The sequence below is a fragment of the Manis pentadactyla genome, chromosome 11 (assembly GCF_030020395.1).
Source record: "Manis pentadactyla isolate mManPen7 chromosome 11, mManPen7.hap1, whole genome shotgun sequence".
NCBI classification, from domain to species: domain Eukaryota; kingdom Metazoa; phylum Chordata; class Mammalia; order Pholidota; family Manidae; genus Manis; species Manis pentadactyla.
In genome coordinates this window covers 31,672,386-31,700,006 of record NC_080029.1, presented here as the reverse complement: position 1 = coordinate 31,700,006, position 27,621 = coordinate 31,672,386, and the positions used below count along the sequence as shown (strand labels likewise).

The window sequence follows — 27,621 nt, the reverse complement described above, 5'->3', positions numbered from 1 at the left end:
TCCTCTCCCTCCGCTGACCCATCTCTGGGGTCTCTGCACCCACAGAAATCAATGCTTTCTTCCTCCCTCTCTCACACCAGGAGACCCTCTGCATCTCCTCCCAGGGCTTGTAGGCCCACAGAGGCTGACCCTTGGCCGTCCAGTTCAAGGCAGGGAGCCCGGGTGCTGGGGTTCCAATCCTGGGCCTCCGCAGGGCCACAGGTGGGCATGTCCGCATACCCACAGGGACCCTCGCCAGCAGCCCAGCACATGCTTCACCTTGTTCCTTTGACACTTCTCCCGAGACCACCACTGTAGGACTTGGGGTGTCATCCCCTGGAAGCTTCTTTGAAGGAAGTGAACGTGCCGCTCCCCACTCCCAACGCCAGTCACAGCCTGTCCTGTGCTGGTCACATTCTCAGTTGCTGGTGTCCATGCAGCGGAAAGCAGATTTCTCAGCGCCTCTGCATCCTCGTATCCTCATCAGAAAAATGGCGCGAGGATTATTTTCTTGTCTATATCATGAGGCTGTAGTGATAACTCATCACTTGTGTGAAAACTACATTTAAGGCATCATGATTAACCGGGTGCGCATTCTGGTAGGTTTAGGCTGCTGGATCTCTTCCAGGTTTCCCCGGAGAGCAGGGCCGAGAAAAACGTCCTCTTTAGCCCAATCTCTCCTGGAGCCCACCCCGGCGGTGTAAGCGGGTGTCGCTCCTCAGTGGGGTTGACGGCGAGCCGCCCCTTTTTCCTCTTTCCCATTGGCTTTCACCTGCCAGAGGGTCGGCGGCTACGGGCCTCTCGGCCCGTCAATCAGGGTCGCCGGGCTCCGCCCCTCCCCTCCCGGGGGTTTATAACGGGAATTCCCATGGCCCGGGCTCTGGCATCCAACCTGCTGCCGCTGCGGCCCGGCCGAGCGGAGCGAGCGCCGCGCGGATCACACGCTCGCGCTCCAGCTCCCCTCCTGAGCGGTTCATGACCGCGCGCCGCGACCGCAGCCTCCGCCCGCCTGCGCCGCCCGCCCGTCGCCGCGAGGACCCCGAGGGAAGGAAGGCAGGAAGGCAGGAGCGGCTGTGCGCCCCGCAGAGCCCGCGACGCCTGCCCGCAGCCGGCTGCCCGGCCCGGCTGGCACCATGCTGCCCGCGCGCTGCGCCCGCCTGCTCACGCCCCACTTGCTGCTCGTGCTGGTGCAGCTGTCTCCGACTCGCGGCCATCGCACCACGGGCCCTAGGGTAAGTGCGCCCCAGCCGCGGGCCCACCGGCGGAGGCAGACCGAGGGCAGGGGAGGGCGAAGGGCGGTGTCAGACCTTGTCCCCCGACATACTACCCAATACTCTGCGGGCTTTTTGGCGAAGTTGCCTAAATAAACATTTTCCCATTCTACACCCCCACCCCCATCCTTTCTTGCAGCACTGACTCTGCCTTCCTCCACAGCCCTGACCTGTCTGTCACTAGTGGGTGGGTTTTCTTTCCCCATCTCTTCTCCCAGGGCATTTTGCTCCAAGACCCTTAGAGGTGCCTCCTGCTTCAAAGTAGGGCTGCCCTGTGTTCTTCACACTGCGCCCTGTCCGGCGCGCTGGAGTTCTTGGCAGGCGGCGGGGCGCAGCTCTCCCTCCAGAGTTTTAGGTTACCGGAGAGCCACACAAGGACCCTGTGTTGTTGTTGTTTTAAAAAGCGATCGCTGCTCGTAAAACCCACAGCAGATAATTTTAATGCTCCCTCCTGCTGGGCACAGCCCTGGAGCAGGAGTAGAGGTGGGGGGCTGCGGAGAGGTGGCGGAGAGGAGCTGCGCAGTATTCCAGCGTCTCTTCCCCTGGGTTCAGAGCTGGGAGGTTGAACTAATTGGTGAGCCTTGGTCTGATTGGAGTTTCTGAACGACATGAAATGTGGCGGTTCTGTGCACAGGACAGACTGTCCAGGGCACTGTAAAAGTCTCCTAAACTGTCAACATTGTGTTCACCTCTGGTCTAGAGTATTGAGTCCTCCACCCCAGTTGGTCTAATGAAGGATTCCATTACCTTAGGAAAAGATATTAAACCACCTAGTGGTTCATTTTAGCAAACCTAACGCAGACAACCTCTGGCCAAGAATTAGTTTATATCAGAGCAGTCTTCTTTATCAATAGCTGCTTGTCTCAACCAGCAGCTTGAGTCTATGCAAAAGTAGCTGGGATCTCTATGAAAACGGGATTGGCTCCTAACCCACTTGTGCTTTCCTTGGTATCCCTTGGCAGCCCCATTACCACCTGTTCAGATTGTCGGTTCTTTATTCATAGCTTTTGCTATATGAGAATCGTCTTTATAGACTTTATAGCTGTCGTGTGTGGAGGAAAAGCCTTGCAAAGCATGCCGAGCAGTAATGACTGCCCAGATGCCGGCTGATTACATACGAGCCCAGCTATCACTGTGAGATCAGATTTGCAGCCACTTAGGAAAGAAAAGTGTTTGTCCCCGTGTTGGGCTGGCCCCTGCTTTTATGACCAGATGTGCAACAGCAGCAGTTAAAGTGCGGCAGATTAGATCCAGGGCGTGTCATAAATCCTCGACAGCAGGCATTCCCAAAGCTGGGGCAAGTAAGGGCTCTGGGAGTAACTTTTATGGATGCAGATGAGGATGCCTTTTAAATGAAGCTGCTTGGTTTGATATTAGGACTCACAGCTCTTAAACTCCGAGGTCAGGAGAGCCACGGTGTTCCCTCCAATAATTAGGAACAGTCAAGACGGAGACGCAGACCAGAGCACCCTGTCTGAAATCTGGATGCCCGCCCACATGAGAGGCCCGGAGACAAATGGTGGGGGGCTCATTTGCTGCTGGGCATGTCTAGCGTCTCAAGCCATATGGCTCTCCTTCCCTGCCTTCTGAAATTGGAGGAAGCAACTTTTAGGGGAAAGCTAGGGACTTCAGGGGAAAATAGGGACATTGGTTAGGTTTCCTTCCAGCTTCTCTAGTTTATTAATTTGATAGAAGTGGTGGAACATAAACAGGAAGTGTCAATAGGCTTGTGTGTGTCCCAGATGCATTTCCTCTCCTGCTCCCTCCTGCCCCATACGTGTGTTTAGAAAGTATGAAGGGGAAACTGGTCTCTTGAGTGGGTGGTTACCTGGGTTGCATTTATAGGCAATGGTAAGAGCTACCATTTATGAATACTTGGGCAAGGCACTTTCTATGATCACTTGGGCATATAAGAACACGAAGGTGGGTCTTTTTAATGCCATTTTGCAAGTGAGACTCAGGGAGGCTGAATGGCTTGCTTGAAACACTCGTGTGTGTAGCTCTGGGAGCCAAATCCCAGTTTATATGGATTTACAGGTGGTGTGCTTTCCACACCACCAAGCAGCTGCAGGGAATGTTCATCCAACTGGTGATGCCGTTCCTGTTAAAGGAAGAGATGGCTCAGTGAGAAAATACTGAACCCAGATACATCAGGCAAGCCTGTAGGAAAGCATTAGTAATAATATTTTTGGTGTCTGTATTGCTAAAGGGTGATACCTTTGAGTTGCAACCTATCCCAAGAGACCTCAGTTCTCTTCTGTGGCTCCTTGGTGGCATTAGCCGTGTAGCTCTCATTGAAAGTGGTGGTGTCACAAGGAGGAGCAGAAACATCTGGTTTGTTGCAGTATTCCCTTGGGCACCCCTGGGTCTCTTCTGTTAATCTTTTGAGTGACAGAGGCTTAAGGATTGGCATCTTTTCCAGCTGGCTTTCTAGGAAACCGAGAGCATGCCCTTGTGGTTTAACTTTATCTGGCTCACTAATTGAGCTCCCCAGAGGGCTAGACCCCAATCCTTGCCCCCTTATTTGCTTCCTGCCTTCATAAAATTCCTGACATTTGTTTGACTCTGGAAACCAGCACCTATCAAGTATCAGATTGGAGGCTATTATGTAGGAAGCACCTGATTTTTTGGTCTCTCAGCTCTGAGCGGCCGCTTGGCTACCTGGTCAGGATCCTTTTAATTACGGAAGAGGCAGCCATTTCTTTAATCCTGTACAATTTACTGAACATGTTTCAGGGCAGGACGACATGGGGGAGGGACTCTCATGGACTGATGGAGTCTGGCTGATTTCAGGCCAAGCCAACTGCATGTCTTTGTTTAGTCCTGTGTCTGCCCTCAAAGACTGGCATCTGGGTGAGGTTGGCAACTATGCCCACCTTGCCCATGGGAGTATCCCTGGAGCTCAGCATAGGGCCGGGTGCCTGGATGGACTTTGTTGGTGTTTGTCGAAAAACTAAATAAATGCAGACAATGCATGTTAGATAGTGACCCATGTTTCTTAGTGCTTTAGCATGACTGGAAGCAGGAAATAGATTTAAGAAGTTTGAGAAAATGGGAAGGTCAAAGAAGTCTGAGCAAGAAATTTGACTTCTTAATTGTTTTATGTATATTCTTTACATGTTCTCTCCTCTCACTTACTTGGTTCACCCCTCAAAAGCCATCTCCAGCGTCATTCCCTAGGAACTTCCCTGCAGGACACTTTTTTTGGTTAGAAAAAAAAAACACTTTTTTGATCACTTTCACCCTCACAGAACTTCTGTATTTAGTTCACTGTGTTCTAACTTTTGCTAATCCTACAATACGTATCTTGAGATCAGGCCAACATTTTCATCTTCTCAGCACTAACTTGTTCCTCCGGCACTTCATGCAGGATCCCGTCTTGCTAATGAACAAACTCACGACCCCTTGAGAGCAGAATAGAGCTCCCCTTTGTCAGTGTGTTGGGTCATACTGCAAAGCATTCAGTAAACATTTATTGAAACAAACTGGACTGTACAGGGATGTCCAAGCTGGACCCCCCTTCTCATTTAAGCCTGGAATTGGTTGCACAAACTATTTCCCCTCCAGTTTTAGGCTGTTGTCTTTGTTTAAAAATAAGTGTGTGTGGTGGTTATAGGAGATTGAAGGAGGAGAGACTGAGAAGCAAACGGGTGAGGGAACAGGCTTTAGCTGCACCCAGATCCCCTTTTTTTTCAATTCTGCATTTGCCAGTGTGAAGCAGTTTCTGGACAGTTCCTTTCCGTTTGGTCAGCCTGCCTCTGTCTAGGGCCTTGTGTCTGCCTAGATGCCATTATTATCTATGTGCCTATAAAGAATCCTTCTTTTCCACTTGGGGGATTTATCTGAAATGCTACTCAGGTGTTAGGCCAGGAACTTGACTTAAATGTTTTGATAGAGCTGACATGTTAAATGTAAAGAAACAAAATTGAACAGAACAGAAAGAAGAAAGAATCATCTTAGAAACTCTAGGAAATGCGATCAAATGGAAAACATTTTTATATTATCTCATTATCTCCTAAAGCTGAAATGTACATTTCTTATGACCTTGCATTCCACTCCTGGGTATATATGTCTAGAAGGAGACATAAGCAACTATACTGATAATACTATACTTCTGGAAAGAGCCCAGATGCCCATCAGTTGGAGGACACATTAGTTGACATATTCACACAGTGGAGAATTATACTTGGTCAAAACAAATGAGCAGTAGTGCCATGCAAAAATGAGGATGAATCTTGGTAATATGATATTAAGCAAAATAAATATACCAAAAGATATAGCATGACATCTTTTATAAACTTAGGAGTGACTAAAATTAAAGAAAACTTTCAGGAATGCAATACTACTCTATGAAAAGAAAAGTAAGGTAATGATGGAGCAGGATTCTGGGTGAAGTTAGGGTGAGACAGGGGGTCAAACTGGTAGAGAAAGCCTTTGGGGTAGCTTAAGTTAGTGTCACTACTTTACGTTTCTTTGGGTGGGAGGGAGGGTGGGTTTGAAGGTATTTGTCCACTAGTAAAAGTCAAAGAGTGAATTCACTACAAAATAAAAGTGGGCCCTGCGTGGACTGATGTTGAGTGTGTCATAACAAAAGATTATGATTAAATCAATTCTTGGCACCTGAGGTCAGACAACAGAAATTCCCAGATTAGGGACCCCTTTCTTGCCTCCTTCTGCTTCCCTCTCTCCAGATGTGCATGTGACCCCACCTGAAATCTCACACTGGGGAGTGACTGCTGGCTTTGGTTTCAGTTCTTGGCCAGTTAGACCCATAGCAGGCCCAGACCCTGGCATGAATACCTATGTCAGCTGGCCAAAGGGCTCATTTGGAAGACTGAGCCAGCAGGGGGTCGGCCCTGTGTATTTGCCTCCAAGCCCTGCAGTGTGGCAAAGTTCACTGGCTGGTGCCGGGTCGAAGCCTTATTTGCCAGTTGGGGGCGGGGGAGGCTTGTTTCTGATTTGATGACTGTCTTCATTCCAACCTCCTCCCTCCCTCCGCTTTGCAGAGGCTGAGGGAGGGGGAGCAAGCCCTGCACAGCAGGTACAGGGCACCTTTTCTCTCCCAACCACATAGAGATCTATTGTTTAAGCAGCCAAGTTCCTGGCATTGCTGGTGGTAGGGGGGAATGTTGGTGTGGAGGGCCTCCTCCGTCAGCATTTGTCACCGTGGAGCAGTTTGGGAGAGCACAAGGGTTGAGTTGCGGATGAGAAATCGATCGGAGTTGCTTGGGAGGCCTGCCAAACAGGGTTAGCATTGTACATATGTGCTGTGCATGAACCCCCAGGCACCAAGGGGCTAAGAGACTTGGATCTCTGTGAGTACTCCCAACAGTCCTAGGAAGACCCTGAAGCAACACAGGTCATTATAGCGATTATTGGATTTCCCTTTGTAGCTGACATCATTCTAAACTCAACCGCTAGATCATAAAATGATCTTACCTTTGGCAGGCATCTAAGCTTGTTAGGTGTGGAGTTCAGTGTACTCCAGCATTACCGCTGTTGATTTCAGCCTCCTTTTTTATTTTTGGACTCAGAGTGGGGCAGCCTCTACACAGCCCCGCCCACCATCCAGCAGGACCAGGGCTGAGCCAAGTGCCTAGAGATAATGTGTTAGGTGCTTTTAAACCTGACAAATAACTTATAGATGTGAGCGGCTGTGCCTGTCCCCCTTAAATTTCACACTACAGAATTGATCTGATTCAAATTAGGGTGGAGTTTTTTTTTTTTAAGAGTTGACAGTGGAGAAAAACTGGATCCATTTTCCAGACTGGTCATTTTTAGGACTAGATTAAGCATCTCAAGGACAGTGCTGGGCATTTGAAATATGTTTTTTGTGGATGTTTATTGCGCAGCTATTCTTGAAAACTTCTGCAAAGCCCCCGGAGAAAAGACCCAATAGTAGGTAATAAGTAAAAGGGTGAGGTGCAGAGTGCTGCGAAAAGACATACATGAATCACTCCTTCAGGTGCACAGTGCCACTGACCAGCTCAAAAACAGGGACTCCAGCGACTTCCCTTTGTCAGCAGTGCTGTAATAGACCTTTTGGCTGGGTTGGAAATGTTCTGTATACACACTGTCCAATATTAAACACATGTGGCTATAAGTTTTAAATGTATTTAGTAAAACTGAGGAACTGGATTTTAAATTTGATTTCACTTAATTTAAATTTAAGTGTTAATAGTCCCAAGTGGCTCCTGGCTATCACATCAGACACACTGGTCTCTCACCAATGTGTGTGCTGTTGCTCCACCCACTGGCTGAACCGTGTTGCATTTCCTGACCTCTCCTAGCCTCCCCATCTCTGTCAAAATTCTGCCCATCATTCAAAAGGCTCACCCCAGGTAGAGTTCTCTCAGCCCCCTGTGCTCTGCTTGCCCTGGGGCGGCATGTGTCCCTCCCTGTCCTGTGTCCCACCATAGGAAGGAAGGGAGCGAGCAGCCTCAGCACAGGCTCAGCAGGTAGACAGACCCAAGTTTGGGTCCAGCTCTGCTACCATGAGCCTGGGCTTGTCTTTTAATCTCGTGGGTCCTCAGATCCACGACTTGTCCAAAGGAAGTCACACAGCATCTATATTCAAGGTGTGCAGAGAATGAAGGAGGATGTCTTAGTTTCCAATTCCTATTCCTTTTTTGCTGTAACACATACCACAAACGCAGTGGCTTAACACACATTTCTGGAGGTCAGAAGTTTGACACAGGTCTCAATGGGCTAAAAAATCAGCAGAGCTGAGTGTCTTTCTGGAGGCTGTAGGGAGAGTCATTTCCTTTCCTTTTCTACTTCAAGAAACTGCCTGCATACCTTGGCTGTAGCCCCCTTCCACCTTCAAAGCTAGCAATAGCCGGTCAAATCTTTTGTATGCTGTCATCTCTCTGGTTCTTCCTTCCTCCTCATTTAAGGACCCTTGAGGCTGATTACATTGGGCCCACCTGGAAAGTCCAGACTGTTCTCTTATTTTAAGTTTAGCTTAATAACAACCTTAATTCCTCCTTGACATGTAACATAGCAGGGTTAGGACATGGGCATCTTTGTGGGGAGCATTATTCTGCCTATCACATCCATTAAGGGTCTAATACAATGCCTGACTCATAGAAGGGGCTTGATAAATAGGGGCTATTATTATCACCTGCATGTATTAATTTCTTTCCTTTAAGAGTGGGGGGTCTCTTAATGGTAGACTTACTTAATTTCTTTATAGACTCCATCCTGCACAAGAAAAGGTGCTCAGTAAATATTTATTGAAGAGTTGAATTTTGGATGAATGTAGATAGTTTCTTTCCTTGTAAAGATATATTGAACAATCAAAAGAAGTAAAATACAAACCAGAATATATGATTTCTTTTGTGCAAAAATTAAGTTGGTTTATGTATAGAAAACCAGGTGGATTATGTCACGCTGTTAACAGTGGTTGTTATGGGGATGTTCCATTTCCATAAAATGTATTTTAGTAATTATTAAAACTATTTATAATGAGCATTTTTTAATCTTAGAGGAAAGTAATAAATCTTAAAACATGCATGATTAAAAAAAATCCCAAACTTGTCTCAATCCAGCCTGATCCCTAAATCACCGTTGAATTCAGTCTATACCTGACACAGTCAGCCTATGCTCATGCTGGACTGATTTTCAGGGTTAGTAACTATTAGTACCAGGCTTCCTCCACATTTTGTCTGTTTTGAACTCAGTTTCTTTGACGGAGAATTTTCAATTAGCCTCAATAGGACATAAGTGTAAAAAATATATTTATTGCTGCTGGTGTAATCTAAATTAGTACGATCATTTTGTAGAATTACAGTTGAAGTTGCACACACTCTTTGACCTTATAATTCCACTCCGTCAAGTACCCTAGAGAAGCACACTTAAATATATACCGAGAGACATGTTTAAGGACATCCATAGGAGTACTTTTTGGTAGTAGTGAAAAATTGGAAACCAGATAAATGCCCAGGAACAGGAGGCTAGAAATATAAATTGTGGTGTATCCAAGTAATGAAATCCTACCCAGGCAATGGTAATTCTTATCTCAGGTTAGTGGTTACCCAGGGTGTGAGGGCAGGAGGGAGAGAGACACATGGGAGGGGACACTGAAGGCTTGCTCTGAATTAGTAATGTTCTGTTTTTAAAGTGGCAGGTGAGTACGTGGATTTTTAAATTCCATTTTGTATTATATAATACATAATAAAGTTTTCCAAAAAGATAAAAGTGCATGTAGATAGATCAAAATAAAGTTTAAAGAGCAAATAATAAAAGGGATGCTTCTATGAGGGGTCCTCTGCTCTGTGCTGCTCATCACACTTTTCCTTTCCCCTGAGAAACATGCTCTGAGACATTCAACCAAACTTGCAATCCCCCTCACCCTGTTGCATGGCTGGCCACCTCCCCGCTGCCCTCCTGAGGCCCTGAGGCCACACTTCCTCCCAGCCCAGGGCCAGGTGCACCTGTGTTTCCTTCTCTGGCCTCTGCCTGACAGGTATTCTCCTCTGCTGTCTTGGGTGATTAGGAATGAGGCTGATCATTTTCTCAAATATATTATGAAAATACTGACATAGGATCACCTAAATTGCAAATTGCATAAGTATGGGTAATGTCATTAAGTAATATAATATAAATAATGTAATTACATAAATATGAGTTCATAAAAACAACAAATAGTATGTTAGTATAAGTATGGCCCCAATAAAATATTATTTGTTATTTATCTAAAGTTATTTGTTACTTACCCGAAATTCAAATTTAACTGGGTATCCAGTGTTATATCTGGCAATGCTACTTTTAAGTTCCTTTTCTTTTGGGAACCATCTGTCCAGATTTTTTGCTAATTTTCAAAATAGGAGTGGTAGTTGTTTTTTTTTTCTACCTTACTCACTGACTTGGAACATGTCTACCTTAAATGTGATACAAGTGCTCAGAACACTTATATCAGCCTGTGGTTGGGCAGTACCATCTAACACAAAGCCTATTATGTAATAAAGTGTTGAATATCTCATGTTATTCATTGAATGCCGCAGTGAAACTGATGCATAGAGTGGTTGTATGGGTTCAGAATGATTGTAAGTGTATTGGTCATTTACCTTTGTGATCAGGTGACTGACTAGGAGCTGTGGCTCACTGCCTCTGCCCAGTATTACAAGAGACTATCATGTGGCATACTTCTAGCTCAGGAAAAATGCAAAATCTGAAGTGCCATTTCTACTGAATGTGTATCGCTTTCATATTATCATAAGTTGAAATACAGTAAGTCAAACCACCGTTAAGTCAGGGACCATCTGTTACATGAATTCCCATGGAACTCTCACCCAGTTTCAGCAATGAACAAATCCTAGCCAATGTCCTTTTTTTCGACCTGTTCCCTTAGTCCCCTGTTCAGATTATTTTAAAGCAAGTCCAGACATGAAATCTTATCATCTGTAAATATTTTCATGTATATCTCTAAAACATAAAGATGGTAAAAGAAATCTAACCATAGTATCACAACCAAAGAATATTAATGATAATTCCTTAATACAGTTGTCCCCTGCTTTTTGAAACTTTGTGTTAATGCCCTTTTGCTTTTACAAAAGACCTATCGGTACCTGTTTTTGATAACTGAAAGGAATCCGAAGAGGACTTTTGCTTTTATGAGAAAAGGCGAAAAGTGGAAATAATGTTCAGCAGCTGTTTTTGCAGCGAGCTGTTACAGAGGTGGACGCACCCGGAGCCGTGAACGGGGCCCGCCGGGCTCCTTTGCCAGGAGCCATGCTAGCATCTCAGCATCATGCTGCCTGAGATCTGAACTGTGTCTGTGAGCATCTGTGCTTTATCTCCATTTATTTTGTGCATCCATTAGCAAGATGTGTCCTAAGGTATCAGAAAAGCCTAAAATAGGTGATTTTTTTGGGTCAGGGAATGCTTAAAATTTTTTTCATGTAAGTTAATGGTAATTTCTTCTTCTCTTTACACCATTTTGGCCTATGAAAGTTTTCATAGGAAACTTTCACAGAGTGGGGGAAACCTATCTAATACAACTAAATTAACATTCATATCTCCCTGATTATCTCCCAAATATGGTTTTCTGTTAGTTTGAATCAAGATCCAGATAAGGGCCACCCACATACTAGCTTATCTGTATCTTAAATCTCTTAGTCTATGTGTTTCCCCTCTACCTCCTTTTTACTTTGTAATTTATTTGTTGAATAAATAGGTTGTTGTATGGTTTTCCACACTAGATTTTGCTAGCTGCATTCCCTTAGTGTTGTGTAATGCATTCCTCTTTTATATTTCTTTTAAACTGATAGGTTGATCTAGAGGCTTGATTAGTTATAGATGTGATAGTGTTTTTGGCAAGTATGTTTCATGGGAGTTGGTGTGTGCTTCCATCAGGGGACACATAACGTCTGTGATATTAGCATGCGGTGATGATCATTTTGTGATCCATTAATTTATTAGTTGTCACTGATTTTTAAACAAGTAAAAAGTTATACTGAAAATGGTGTGTAACTGTTGTGTGGCATTGCCATCATTCACATCTCTGGTGTTGCCATGGAGGGGCACAGAGGAAGGAAGCTTAGGTGCCAGTGGTCCCTTTTAGGAGTGGCCTCCTTTCAGTTCTGTGGCTGCAGAACTTCGAGAGGGAAACTGCCCTAAGTTCTTGGCTGGTGGCTTAGGAAGGGGAATCTTCTCGGTTTTTGGTAGAAGCAGAAAGAGCATGAGAGAGCTGGTTTTACTTTCTAGTGCCTGTTGGGAGACCTTTAAAATATAATTGTAGATTAGCTTTGTGCATGATCTTCGGTATGTACACATCGTTTGGGAATGACTCAGTGTGGGGGATTCCCAGGCTCAAGGGATAGAAAGTACAGATACAAGGTGGGTTTCAGGATGGGTTTGATTCAGTAGCTTAACAGTTTTATCAGACACTCAGCGACCTTCTGCCTTTCCCTTCTGCCTTTTATGTTGTTTGTTTAATCCCAAGCCTAGCTTTTCATGGTGGCAGAACTGCTGCAGTGTTTCCATGCTTCATATCTAAACACCACACTTTCTACAAGAGGGAAGAGAGAACTGGCTTCCAGTAGCCCTCTTGAAGAGAGACAATCTTTATTTCTAGGTGCTCTCAGAAAATCTTGGCTCTTAGCTTGTTGATCTAAATTGGAACAAATATCCATTAACCAATCCCTTTGGCCAGGAGAGTGCCAGGCTATGGGTGACTTAAGCCTAGAGTCCTCAGACCAATGATGAGGCAGGTAGGAGACAGGACACCAATTTCTGGAGCTGGGGGTCAAGTTATTCCTTCTCCTTCCTCCTGACCATGTGGCTGTACAAGGCAGGAGAGTGGAAGGGATGCTAGAGCAACAAGCAAAGTGTCCATTTGGGGATTTGTGGCATTTGTAGACCAGTAGAATAGTGGGGTGGAATGTGTGATGAGAAGTGAGTTGGACTATGATGGTCACAGCCCAGAGAGCGAGATCTGTTCCTGGGAGATTAGAGCTGGTAGAACAAAGGGAACATAGGAAAAGTTGGGACACTTTCAGCATGGAAAAAAATAGGTCAAATGAAGATGCTTCCAGAAGATCATTTGGGGGGGATTCCCTGCCCCCAAAATGAGATGAGCATGATCACATAGTCCCACAGCCAGAAGAAATCTCACAGATGCCTTCCTTTTATGCATGAGGTAAGGACTGTTCCCAGTCCCTATGGGCAACTAGTGGCAAAACCTGAGCCAGACCCCAGATCTTTACTTCCATTGCTCTGTCCGTGACTTTTCCATTCAAGATGCCTTGGAGAACTTGGAAAAGTGGCAAAAGTCTAGCCAAAGGGAAGAAATAACTTGAATTTTAGTAGAGAATTCTATTTCTGAATTACCTTGGGTCAGTTCACCAATTTGCAGTGCTTAGAACATATGGCCAAAACACTCCAGACATGTGAGTTTCTTCACCATCTTTGCTACCTGACTATTGGTGCTATAATACCTTCCCTTTCACAGGGTTCTGGTTTCTCTGTCCCTTAAAGCTCATGAATTCATGGCTTCTGCAAATGCTGGAGTTAGGAAATGTACAGCAGAGCAGACAGAACAAGTAGCCAGTAACAAAGTTTGAAGAAGTAAAGGTAGATCTTGATGTAAGACTCTTAATGTTTGTTAGTAGTAATGCAATCAGTGCAGAAGTACACAGTCAAATGGCAAATGGCCTGGGTCACAGGTGCATGTTTTATGGTTGGCATAATGGTCTACAAATGCCACTTTTGGGAGGCTTTTTAAAATCAATACCCAGTTTGAGGGTTGAAGTGGACACCGTTTGTATTTGTTAAAGAAGGTCTGAAAGTGTTCAGGGCCCTCCTGAGGACACTTTCACTGGCCCCTTTGGCAGTGACTTCAGATAAATTTAGGGTGGATCCGCAGCTGCATTGGCCCAAGTAGCCTGAGGTCAGGGGCTGAATACAAGACAAAATGCATCATTTCCATCCATCTTGTCTTCTCCTTGGCTTTGAGGATCAAGAACCCTCTCCTAATAGGTGTGTTACTGTACTTTCCTCTCCCTGTCAAGGTGGAGCTTAGCAAGAGACGACCCACAGCCTAGGCTCCATCTCCTGCTTATGTCCAGGTTGTACCTTTTCTTTCCTTAAAGCTGCATCTACCTTGAGAATGAAATGCACTTCCTTATCATTGCTGGGTGATGAGAAAAGTCTGAACCACTACCTTTTGCCTAGCTGCTCATTTCCTTGCCATCCGGAAGGCAGTGGTAGCATAGAGGTTTGGTGCTAAAGGACCTGGGATCAAGTTCTAGTTCTGCTCCTTCTGTGTGTTCGTGGGCAAATTAAGCTCTAAGCTTCAGCTCCCTAATCTGTAAAATGAGGATTTTATTTACTTCATTGGGTCATTGTGAAGCTTAAATGAAATAACGGCAGGATGCTCAGTAAATGTTAACTATTCATAAAAATAACAGATATAACAAGAAAATATGAGAAATTCATATGAGAACCCAAAATTATTTCATTTCCTTCAGTTTTCCCCTTTGGAATTAAAGGTAAAAAGTCCATCAATATGTGGAAGATTTCTAATCTGTGTGGTTCTGTTCCCTTCTTTTGTAAAATGAAGCTAGTCATTTTGTGCAATAAATCAAATTCCTCTCCTTTCTCAACCCAAATAGGTCAGGAGGAACCTCCTAAAAGGAAATCAGTGGAGAAAAGATTCTCTTCAGTGTGATCTTTCTCCACCTGCCATGTGGCTGTGTCCTCTCCTCCAGGCAATTGTAGACTGTCTCCTTCCTGGAGTCTTCTTTCATTTTCTCTTTTTCTGGGTTGTAGGTTGTTTTCCTGCGTTTAGTGTCTGAAGGAAGCATGAGTGAGCTTGATCACTTCCCCTTTTTCTTTAAGACTGTGAGAAGCAGTTTTACTCTTAGGTAACCAGAGGGCCATGTTGGTGTGCACGCCTCATGACTTCAGGGCCTGGGGGTCAGGCTGGGGATTGCCCAGCACGCTCCAGCCCTGGTGCCCAGGCAAATTCCCTGGAGGTGAAGGAGCAGGGCCTGATTTTTCTAGCGCTCCTCCTCTTCTCGCCCCATGCGGAACCCAGCCTTCCCTTGTCCAGGGTTGGAGAGCTTATCACAGCAGGCCCTGCAGGTGGGCCCACTGAGGCCACGCCCGGGCCCCCCAACTGCTCTCAGAATGGCATTTCAGTAAAGACTCTTGACAGCATGATTTCCTGGAGGAAATTTCCATATAAGGTGGCTTGTAACAACCATATCCACTATTTCTTCCATCTAAATACTTATAATCTGTATACTTAGGCCTTTGATGTTTAAAGTGATTGTTGATACATTTGAATTAACATCTGTCATATGTTTCTGTCTTCTATTCATTTTTCATGTTCTTTGTTTTTATTTTTTCCTCCCTTTCTCTTTTGCCTTTGTGCTTTTAATTGAGCATTTTAGAAGATTCTATTTTTCTCCTTTCTTTTATCATATTATAATACTTACTTAAAAATTTTTTTTTAGTAGTTGCTCTAGAGTTTACAATATATATCTGCAACTAATTTAAGTCCGCTTTCAAACACCACTATACCACTTCATAGGTAATGTAAGTACCTGATAGTAACAAATATTCCTAATTCATCAATCCTGTACCTTGTTTCATTGCTGTAATTTACCTCACTTTATATGTAAGCTACAATCGCCGAGTGCATTGTTGTTATTATTGTTTTGAACAAACTGTTACATTAGACCAATTAAGAATAAGAAAAACAATTTTTTTCCTCTTTAATGTTCTTCCTTTCTTTATGTAAGTCTGAGTTTCTGACTCATCCCATTTTTCTTCTCCCCGAAGAACTTCTTTTAATATTTCTTATAAGGCATATCTACTGGCAATAAATTTCCTTAGTTTTCATTTGTCTGAGAAAGTCTATTTCTCCACTTTTGAAGGATACTTTTGCAGGATACAGAATTCTAGGTTTATTTTTTTTCTCTCAACACTTAAAATATTTCACTCCACTACATTCTTGCTTGCATGGTTTCTGAGAACCCCAACGTAATTCTTATATTTCCTTTTTTATAGGTGAGGTGTTTTTTTCAAGATTTTAAAAAATCTTTGATTTTTCTGTAGTTTGAATATGATATGCTGAGGTACAGTGTTTTTATTATTATTATTTTTGGGGTGTGTCGGTCGGGGGGTGTTGGCACATTTATCCTGCTTGAGCTTCCTGGATCTTTGGTTTGGTATCTGACATTAATTTGGGGGACATTCTCAGTTATTATTGCTTCAAATATTTCTTCTGTTCCTTTCTCTCTTTTTTCTCCTTCTTGTATCTCCATTGCATGTATGTCACATCTTTGGCAGTTGTGGCCTATTTCTTGGATATTCTATGTTCTATTCTTTTCTTTCCCCCCCCTCAGTCTTTTTTCTCTTTCTTTTGCAGTTTTGGAAGTTTCTGTTCACATATCCCCAAGCTCAGAGATTCTTTCCTCAGCTATGTCCAATCTACTGTGGGCCCATCAAAGGCATTCTTCATTTCTGTTATAGTGTTTTTGTCTCTAGCATTTCTTTAAGATTCTTTATTAGAATTTCTACCTCTCTGTTCACACTACCCATCTGTTCTTGCATGTTGTCTGTTTTTCCAATCAGAGCCCTTAGCGTATTAATCATAGTGCTTTAAAATTGCTGCTCTGTTAATTTGAACATCCCTGCCATACCTGAACCTGGTTCCGATGGTTGCTCTGTCTCTTATTCATCTTATGTTTTTTGCCTTTTAGTATGCCTTGTAATTTTTAAATTGAAAGGCAGGCATGATATACTGGATTAAAAGAACTGTGATAAATAGACCTTTAGTAATATCGTGGTGAGGTGTAGGGGGTGGGGAAGCATTCTCTAGTCCTGTGAATAGGTCCCAGTCTTTGACTGAGCCTGGGCTCCTGGACTGTGAGCTTCACAAGTGCTTCTCAGTGTTTTCCTTCCATTAGGTAGCATAGGATGGCTAGAGGGGGCTGGAGTTGGGTAGTTCCCTCTTCTAGGTTTATTAGGCTCTGATAAAGCCCCAATAAGTTAGGCTCTGATAAAACAGTTTCTCTTGAGGGCAGGTCTTGTTAAGAAGAGCAGAATGCTTTAAATGGTTACTTTCCCTTACCCCTACTGGAAGCATGAGGGGATTATTCTTTGATATTCACTGTGAGACCCTGGTATATGTTCTTGACTATCCTCAACAGTCAAAGGCTCTCTCCTTATGCTAACTAGGAAAACCCAATAACCAGGTGTTCCCTGGTGTGTATCAGAGTGGTGATGGCTTGCCCATCCCTATGTTTACCACAGCTGACTGGCCTGAAGACTGCAGACCACAATGCCTGGTCCAGTTAATGTATACCTTAGTCATACCAGCCTGTAACTGGATGTCAGTGGCAATATCTTGGCTTCTTCTTTAAGGAGCTTAGATCCACCAGTTAAGGATCTCATTACGTCCTGTAGATGAGTATTTCTCAAAGAGTGTATTTCCCAAAGTATAGTCTATAGCTCACCTGAGATACTGTAGTGTTCAGCAATCTGCATTTCTTAAAAGCACTGCAGGTGATTCTCATGCACACTCCAGTTTGAGACTTCTTTAGGCTAAAATTGTGGAAGAGAATAAAATCTATCAGGCAAGGCCTGGAACCCATGGCCTATGCAACTGTGACTTAAAAGAATACAGACGAATCCAAATTCCATTTGTTTTTGCCAATGGCTACTTACATATATCAAGATAAGCTCCCTGGAAGGAAGGGAGCCTTTTAAAGTCTCTGGCCTCTGCTCTCCCAGATGTTATGTTCATGTGTGAGGGTACAGGAGCATCTGATTTTGGATTGGAGACATTCCTGTACTTACAGGAATTGAGAATCTTAGCTGGGCAGCTGCAGTTCTAAAAGGGTGATGTCCAATTCCATGGAAGACCAAGTCTTAAGGGCCACAAGGCAGCTGCTATACTATGTGATGAAATTTAAAAGGAATATTTCTTCTGCTAGCCCTTTGTCCCATACTCAGGAGATGTCCAGGAGTAGGAAACCAAGTGCTACAATGTAATTTAGTGTACTGGAGTCCAAAAGGTTCCAAAGAGTTGAATTGCTGGTTGGATCTCTCCAGTGACTATCTTTGTCTCCTGTAGCTGGGGCTTTGGATCTGAGCACAGCTGTAGTTAGAGAGGCACATTTTAATTAATTCCGTTATTCATTTATGAGTTGGCTTTTGATAGGGCTGTGGGAGGCAAAGAGGAAATTGTGTTTGCATCTGGTATAGAAAAACCACTATAGAAAAAAAAGCATTCTGATTCCTGTTAGGGAGGGGTGTCTTTTGGGAGCAATGTGACAAATGTGTGAGAAAGGACATCTTTTGCCAGATGGAAGAATTGTGCAAGGGCTTGTTGCAAAAGGCTTTGTCCTATGTCTTTGTTTTCCAGACACACGACAAACTATTCAATGGTGCACATACCACCCTACTGGGAAACAGAACTTGTTGGCTGGCAAAGTGTCATGATGCACAGGAAGAGAGAAGTTCAGGGAATTCTGTGGTGGCTTTTGCCCTGTCGCCGTCTTGAGAAGCCTACTGTAGTAAATGTCCGTTGTTTTGGTCTACCTAGTATCTATTCTCTCTTTTCTGGGAAGAGAGTTTCTACTTTTGCCGAAAACTCCTCCCGCACTCTCAGTCCCCATAACGGAAGTGGACTGATCCCACTTCTCATTGCAGGGCTTGGTCGATCTGTGGGCTCTCTCCTGGGTTAGGGATGGTCATGTGACCCAAGATGGGCCAATCAGTGTAATTCTGGGACTTAAAGTTGTAACTACCAAGGAATTGAATCCCTGGGGCAGGGACACTGTGAGGACGTAGGCTTATAGTGGTTGGTAGTCACTTGGTCACTATGAATGAAAAGCTTGCCTGAGAATAAAGCCAACAGAGCAAAACAAAGGTGAGAAAGGAAACAGACAGGTTTCGATAATCTATCGTGAGCATCTGGATGCAGCTATGCTTAAGGCTGCCTTGTATCTCCCGTTGTATTTGCCCGTAACTTTCTGTGGTAGGTTAAATATGGTCACAGTTTCTTGTGGTTTCTTCCATTAAGTGGTGGAATCTGTTCCACCACCTCTTGAATCTGGCCTGGCCTGTGATTTGCCTTGGCTCAGAGAATGTGGTGGGAGAATTGTGGAGACTGGGCCTAAAGGTACCTTGCAGCTTGGGCTTTCAGCCTCTGGGGCCTCTGCCCTGAGGCTGCCACGTGAGGAAAGTCAGTCTGCTGCAAGGTGAGAGGCCATGGGCAGGAGATCTGGAGTGTTCCAGCCAACTGCTATGCCAGCTGCCCAACATGTCCACGAGGCCATCTTGGACCTTCCAGCTTATTTGGCTGTCAAGCTGAATGCAGCTACATGAGTGAGTCCAGGTGAAACGAGCAGAAGAGCTGCTTAGTTAACCCACACAATCACAGATTGTTATTTTAAGCCACTGCATTTTGGAGTGTTTTGTTATATACATTAATCAATAGCGGATACCCTCTTCTTTTGGCTTAAGTCAGTGTGATTTTTACTTTCTGGCATTTTCAGCAGAAATTTGCAACAGTTCTGACTGATCCGCTTGTGTAATAAATTAAGTCTTACCAGAAATGTACGTTTGCAGAGCTTCGTCCCACCTCTGCCATTGAGGCAGTGAATTACGATGCGTCCACCTAAATCTTCACTTCTCAGGTGTGCATGTATGAACTCACTTGTTGAGGGAATCTGTTTCTTAATCATGCTTGTGTAACTTATCTGAATGACAATGCCACTGTCCCCAGAAGGGTGGGTTTCTCTAGCACGTGCATTTGAGGGGAGACCATTCAACAACTCTTCCTTACTGGTCACTTACGTGACTTGACACTTGACAGTCTTCTGCCTCATTGGAGAAAGTTGTCTCTGGGATGACTTCTTGAAGTTGGTAGTTCCTTTTTATAGACTCTTACACATTTGGCTTCTGGGGTTCCTCATCTGTCCTTAAAAGGTCTAGGAGATGTGAAAGTTATTTGAGACTAAGGAATGTAGTAGAGGCAGTGAACCAGCCCAGACCCTAGACCCTGGAGTTGAGCTCAAAGGCTGGCTCGGCCACCTGCTAACTGAGGTCTTGTGCACATCACCTGATGTGCATGAAATTTGGTTTCCTTATAGGTACAGTGGGAGGTAATGGTATGTACTCCATGGGTTGTGGTGCGCATTCCATAGAGGAAGGCGTGGGGAGGGCCTGGCAGTGTGTTGGCAACACATTTGGTTGTGATTTTTAACTTTGTTCCTCTTGTTGGAGGCAGGGTGTCACAGAACATCACTTTTTTCTCACTTTATCTCATATTTAACACAGAAAGAATCAGGTATTATTTGGTTTGGTATCAAGACTTGCCTATGATAAAGAGAACCCTTTCTGATAGCATATCTGTTTATTTCTTTTCAAAAATGACTCATAGCCATGATGATCAGAATGCAGACAATGTATACAAATTATAACATGTGGTGGTGTCATGTGCAATGAAAACGTGTTGATGGTGGGAAGGGGTCCTATTGCAGCCCACAGGTTAGAGTGGCTACTATTCTTCTGGGAGCAGAGGCAAAGAAGTCTTACTTGATCTAGGTATTTAACACTGAGTAGTAGAAGTTTCCAAGGCAGGGATTGGAGAGGATTTCCAGGCAGAGGAAATAGCATATGCAAAGGCATGGAGGTATGCGTGAGACTGGTATGTTCTAGAGACTGCTAGAAGTGAGATAAGGTGATTGTGAGGGAATTGAAGGAGTGAAGCTGGAAGGGGAGGGAGCAGCCAATCATGAGGGGCAGTGTGTTGCTACACTAGGGCACTGGACTTGGTGCTGTAGGTAGTGAGCCATCACTGAAGGACTCTAAGCAGGGGAGCAACATGATTAATACTTTAGGAAGTCCAGGTGGTGAGCATGTTGGGGCAAGACTGGAGATTAAGGGACCGGTTATGAACTAAGTACAAAAGTCCATTTAGAGATGATGAGAATCTGAGTGAATGTGGTTGTGATGACAGTTTTACCTCCTTATCTCTCCCATTATCAAGAGGGCAGCATCACTGGGAGTTGGTGGCCAGTTGGATGTGGAAGGGTTGAGAGTGAGAGACGGAGAAATGGAAGATGCCTATTTGTTTTCTCACTTAGATGATTTCAGCAATTAGTGGTGCCACAAATCACATCAGGGAGTGATGATGCATCCTTGATGAGGGTCAACAAAGCACTGTTTTAGACTTGTTGAATTAGAAGCATCTCGAGAAATCCAGGGGGAGCTACCAGGGTGTAGTGTAGATCAGATGTAGATTTAGGAGCCATGAATGTGTAGAACAGAGTTCAAGCCATAGGCATGGATGTAGTCCAGGGAAAGTGTGTGATCAGATTCTGGAGAATTCTACCATTAAGTTGGGCATAGGAAGATAAGTCATGTAAGAGGATTGTAGTAGATTGCAATTTCCAAACATGACTGCAATAATATCCTCCAATCCCTCATGCCCTTCTTACTGTGATAGTGGCATTCTTCCTAGAGAGAGGGAGGGTCTCTGTCTCCTTCCCATGATCTGATCAGGCTTGTGCTCTAGTAGAGGTGTTGCTTTGTGACTTCCAGGGTTTAGTAATAAAAGATGTAGCTTGCACTGTTTTTCATAGGTCATTGACCTTTGGAGCCCTGAGCCGTCTTGTAAGAATCTGAGGTTGCCATGTTTTGAAGACTTTAGGCCACAGGGAGAAGCCACGTGTAGGTATTTTGGCTGACAGCCCTAGCTAAGGGCCCAGATGACAGCCAGCATTGGCTGCCAGATGTTTGAATGAGGATACCACCAGATGACCACTGCCCCTAGCTATAAATTCACCCATCGCCTTCGAGTCCTTCGTGAAGCAGAGACATGCCACCCCCACTGTGCCCTTCTGAATTCCTGACCCATAGAATCTGTGGACATGACAAAATTATTGCTTCAAGTTGCTAAGTTTTAGGGTGTTATGGGCTGAATGTGTGTCCCCTCCAAATATATATATTGAAATCCAAACCCTCATTGTGATGTTTTTAGGAGGTGGGGCCTTTGGGAGGTGTTTAAGTCATGAGAGTGGAGCCTTCATGAATGGGATCGGTGCTCTAATAAAAGAGACCCCAGTGAGCTCTCTCAGCCCCCCTCTCTTTGCCATGTGAGGACATAGTGAGAAGATGCCATCTATACACCAGGAAGTGCTGGCACCTTGATCTTGGACTCACCAGCCTCTGGAACTGTGAGAAATAGATGCTTGCCACCAAGTCAATGGTTTTTTTGTTATAGCAGCCTGAACTGATGGTGACATGGGGCAATTCGCTATACAGTTACACAGATAATTTGATAACCATAATGAGGACAACAAGGAAGAGTCAAGAGAAATTGGAAGCTAACCAAGAGAGAGGGAAACTTAGAAGGGGTCCAGACAGTTAACATCTAGGAAGTGTCCCATGGTTTGGCCACTAGAAAAACTGTTAGCAACTGCTGCAAGGACACTTTCAGTGTATCATGAGGGCTGAAGTCTGATTGCTGTGAGGGAGGAAATGAAAACTGAGGGCTGGCCATGTTGTCAATAAGGTTGGCCATGAAGCATGGGCAGGAAGGGTGAGAATTAGATGGAGATACAGGATGAAAGAATTTTCTTTTTTTTTTTTTTTTTTTTTTTTTTTTTTTTTTTAAAACAAGGTATGCTTTATTATAAATGATGCTAACAAATAATGAATTGGTCCAAAGAAACAAATAACATTTTCCATGCCTATGAAGATACTCTTGAAAACAGGATTAAGACTTGCATAGTCTCTAGGTATACAAAATGTTGAAAATGATTTCCTGCTTTTATTGTCAGCTCTTCTTTTTTTTTTTTTTTTTTTTAATAATTATTTTTTATTGAAGGGTAGTTGACACACAGTATTACATTACATGAGTTTCAAGTGTACAACACAGTGGTAGAACATTTATATACATAATTCTAGGTTCCAGCTATCACCCTTCCAGGCTGTTACAATATCTTGACTATATTCCTTATGCTATACATTACATCCCGGTTACTAATTTATTTTACCATTGGAAGTCTGTCCTTTTTTTTTGTTTTTTTTTTTTTGTTTTTTTTTGTTTTTTTTTGTTTTTTGTGAGGGCATCTCTCATATTTATTGATCAAATGGTTGTTAACGACAATAAAATTCTGTATAGGGGAGTCAATGCTCAATGCACAATCATTATTCCACCCCAAGCCTAATTTTTGTCAGTCTCCAATCTTCTGAGGCATAACAAACAAGTTTTTACATGTAGAACAAATTCTTACATAATGAATAAGTTACATAGTGAACAGTACAAGGGCAGTCATCACAGAAACTTTCGGTTTTGCTCATACATTATGAACTATAAACAGTCAGTTCAAATATGAATACTGATTTGGTTTTTATACTTGATTTATATGTGGATACCACATTTCTCTCTTTATTATTATTATTTTTAATAAAATGCTGAAGTGGTAGGTAGATACAAGATAAAGGTAGAAAACATAGTTTAGTGTTGTAAGAGAGCACATGTAGATGATCAGGTGTGTGCCTGTAGACTATGTGTTAATCCAAGCTAGACCAGGGCAATAAAACATCCACGTATGCAGAAGATTTCTCTCAGAACGGGGGGGTGAGGTTCTAAGCCTCACCTCTGTTGATCCCCAATTTCTCACCTGATGGCCCCCCTGCGACTGTGCCTGTCTTAGGTTGTTCCTCCCTTGAGGAATCTTACCCGTCTCTGGCTAACCAGTCATCTTCCGGGGCCATACAGGGAAATGTAAAGTTGGTAAGTGAGAGAGAAGCCTTATTGTTTGAAAAAGTTAGCTTTTTACTTCTTTGCATATTTATGCCCTGTGGCTTCTATGCCCAGCATTTGTCTTGAGGTATCTTTACCACTTGGAAGAATTATGATACTCGGTAAATTTGATATGAGGCACGAATTCTATTTAAGGGTTGTAATTAGGAAGGAAGAAGAAAAGCTATAGAAGTAGCAGGCGGAAGAAAACATGGGAAGATTGATTATTTCTTTGATATATCTTCTTGTAGAGTAACTTCAGCATGTATAGGTTTTAAGCTACTACTTAAATTGCACACACACATTAACATAATAGGAGTATAGTTACATAACCAAAGCATATCTGTAATTACCAGCCATCTGCAGTGAAACCAAGAAAACCAGTTAGGCACCTTAGGCATTTGTGAAAACTTATCTATGATATGGTGGATATTGTCCAAATGAACTTGAACAGTCTGAGAGAAATCAGACAAATTAAAACAACCCATTCCTGGGGACTGTTCACATGCCATATGTTCTTTTAACAATAAATAGTTTGTAGTTGTAAGACTTTGGAGCGCTACAATTTGCACTTCTCCAAATTCTTGGTTGAGTTCCAACAGTATAGATCCAGTCCAATTTTGTTGTTTTACTGTATGCACAGGCCAGCTTAGATATCTCCTTCCTCATTCCCATGGCAAGTCCAGGAACTGGTGGGATGAGTGCATCTACAGCTGTAGCAGTGCGTGGATCTTTGTTGGGGTTTTTTGATGATCATCTTCTGGCATGAGTCTTCCAGAGGGTGCAGATGTTGGAAGTTCTTTTTCATATCGTATCTTAGTTCATTTTCGGGGTAGCCCAATTAGGCTTTGATCCTCTGTATAAACACAAACAGACCCTTTGCCTACACTTTTATATGCCCTTTATACCCTTGTGTAGAACTCGTTGGAGGTTACCACACAGGAACTGCCCTTTTTTTTTTTTTTTTTTTTTTTGCTATCACTAATCTACACTTACATGACGAATATTATGTTTACTAGGCTCTCCCCTATACCAGGTCTCCCCTATAAACCCCTTTACAGTCAGTGTCCATCAGCATAGCAAAATGTTGTAGAATCACTACTTGCCTTCTCTGTGTTGTACAGCCCTCCCTTTTCTCCTACCCCCCCATGCATGTTAATCTTAATACCCCCCTACTTCTCCCCCCCTTATCCCTCCCTACCCACCCATCCTCCCCAGTCCCTTTCCCTTTGGTACCTGTTAGTCCATTCTTGAGTTCTGTGATTCTGCTGCTGTTTTGTTCCTTCAGTTTTTCCTTTGTTCTTATATTCCACAGATAAGTGAAATCATTTGGTATTTCTCTTTCTCCGCTTGGCTTGTTTCACTGAGCATAATACCCTCCAGCTCCATCCATGTTGCTGCAAATGATTGGATTTGCCCTTTTCTTATGGCTGAGTAGTATTCCATTGTGTATATGTACCACATCTTCTTTATCCATTCATCTATTGATGGACATTTAGGTTGCTTCCAATTCTTGGCTATTGTAAATAGTGCTGCAATAAACATAGGGGTGCATCTGTCTTTCTCAAACTTGATTGCTGCATTCTTAGGGTAAATTCCTAGGAGTGCAATTCCTGGGTCAAATGGTAAGTCTGTTTTGAGCATTTTGATGTACCTCCATACTGCTTTCCACAATGGTTGAACTAACTTACATTCCCACCAGCAGTGTAGGAGGGTTCCCCTTTCTCCACAGCCTCGCCAACATTTGTTGTTGTTTGTGTTTTGGATGGCAGCCATCCTTACTGGTGTGAGGTGATACCTCATTGTAGTTTTAATTTGCATTTCTCTGATAATTAGCGATGTGGAGCATCTTTTCATGTGTCTGTTGGCCATCTGTATTTCTTTTTTGGAGAACTGTCTGTTCAGTTCCTCTGCCCATTTTTTAATTGGGTTATTTGTTTTTTGTTTGTTGAGGCGTGAGAGCTCCTTATATATTCTGGACGTCAAGCCTTTATCGGATGTGTCATTTTCAAATATATTCTCCCATACTGTAGGGATCCTTCTTGTTCTATTGATGGTGTCTTTTGCTGTACAGAAGCTTTTCAGCTTAATATAGTCCCACTTACTCATTTTTGCTGTTGTTTTCCTTGCCCGGGGAGATATGTTCAAGAAGAGGTCACTCATGTTTATGTCTAAGAGGTTTTCGCCTATGTTTTCTTCCAGGAGTTTAATGGTTTCATGGCTTACATTCAGGTCTTTGATCCATTTTGAGTTTACTTTTGTATATGGGGTTAGACAATGGTCCAGTTTCATTCTCCTACATGTAGCTGTCCAGTTTTGCCAGCACCACCTGTTGAAGAGACTGTCATTTCGCCATTGTATGTCCATGGCTCCTTTATCAAATATTAATTGACCATATATGTCTGGGTTAATGTCTGGATTCTCTAGTCTGTTCCATTGGTCTGTGGCTCTGCTCTTGTGCCAGTACCAAATTGTCTTGATTACTATGGCTTTATAGTAGAGCTTGAAGTTGGGGAGTGAGATCCCCCCTACTTTATTCTTCTTTCTCAGGATTGCTTTGGCTATTCGGGGTCTTTGGTGTTTCCATATGAATTTTTGAATTATTTGTTCCAGTTCATTGAAGAATGTTGCTGGTAGTTTCATAGGGATTGCATCAAATCTGTATATTGCTTTGGGCAGGATGGCCATTTTAACGATATTAATTCTTCCTAGCCATGAGCATGGGATGAGTTTCCATCTGTTAGTGTCCCCTTTAATTTCTCTTAAGAGTGACTTGTAGTTTTCAGAGTATAAGTCTTTCACTTCTTTGGTTAGGTTTATTCCTAGGTATTTTATTTTTTTTGATGCAATTGTGAATGGAGTTGTTTTCCTGATTTCTCTCTCTGTTGGTTCATTGTTAGTATATAGGAAAGCCACAGATTTCTGTGTGTTGATTTTGTATCCTGCAACTTTGCTGTATTCCGATATCAGTTCTAGTAGTTTTGGGGTGGAGTCTTTAGGGTTTTTTATGTACAGTATCATGTCATCTGCAAATAGTGACAGTTTAACTTCTTCTTTACCAATCTGGATTCCTTGTATTTCTTTATTTTGTCTGATTGCCGTGGCTAGGACCTCCAGTACTATGTTAAATAACAGTGGAGAGAGTGGGCATCCCTGTCTAGTTCCCGATCTCAGAGGAAATGCTTTCAGCTTCTCGCTGTTCAATATAATGTTGGCTGTGGGTTTATCATAGATGGCCTTTATTATGTTGAGGTACTTGCCCTCTATTCCCATTTTGCTGAGAGTTTTTAACATGAATGGATGTTGAACTTTGTCAAATGCTTTTTCAGCATCTATGGAGATGATCATGTGGTTTTTGTCTTTCTTTTTGTTGATGTGGTGGATGATGTTGATGGACTTTCGAATGTTGTACCATCCTTGCATCCCTGGAATGAATCCCACTTGGTCATGGTGTATGATCCTTTTGATGTATTTTTGAATTCGGTTTGCTAATATTTTGTTGAGTATTTTTGCATCTACGTTCATCAGGGATATTGGTCTGTAGTTTTCTTTTTTGGTGGGGTCTTTGCCTGGTTTTGGTATTAGGGTGATGTTAGCTTCATAGAATGAGTTTGGGAGTATCCCCTCCTCCTCTATTTTTTGGAAAACTTTAAGGAGAATGGGTATTATGTCTTCCCTGTATGTCTGATAAAATTCCGAGGTAAATCCATCTGGCCCGGGGGTTTTGTTCTTTGGTAGTTTTTTGATTACCTCTTCAATTTCGTTGCTGGTAATTGGTCTGTTTAGATTTTCTGTTTCTTCCTGGGTCAATCTTGGAAGGTTATATTTTTCTAGGAAGTTGTCCATTTCTCCTAGGTTTCCCAGCTTGTTAGCATATAGGTTTTCATAGTATTCTCCAATAATTCTTTGCATTTCCGTGGGGTCCGTCGTGATTTTTCCTTTCTCGTTTCTAATACTGTTGATTTGTGTTGACTCTCTTTTCTTCTTAATAAGTCTGGCTAGAGGCTTATCTATTTTGTTTATTTTCTCGAAGAACCAGCTCTTGGTTTCATTGATTTTTGCTATTGTTTTATTCTTCTCAATTTTATTTATTTCTTC

The 27,621-nt window shown here is 43.2% G+C and overlaps 1 protein-coding gene across 7 annotated transcripts in view; it reads left to right on the top strand.

The window, feature by feature from the left end:
- The first annotated feature begins 841 nt into the window (after window positions 1–841).
- Window positions 842–27,621, top strand: part of SMOC1 (SPARC related modular calcium binding 1) — a 151,165-nt gene continuing 124,385 nt past the window's right edge. For 3 of the 7 annotated variants that reach the window (XM_036913349.2, XM_057488355.1, XM_057488356.1), the window contains exon 1: window positions 844–1,211. In XM_036913349.2, coding sequence (XP_036769244.2) covers window positions 1,113–1,211 — 99 coding nt within the window. In that variant the 5' untranslated portion in view covers window positions 844–1,112. Of the gene's footprint in view, window positions 1,212–27,621 lie in introns of all 7 variants that reach the window. The other 4 variants (XM_036913350.2, XM_036913351.2, XM_057488357.1 and 1 more) reach the window with 2 other exon arrangements.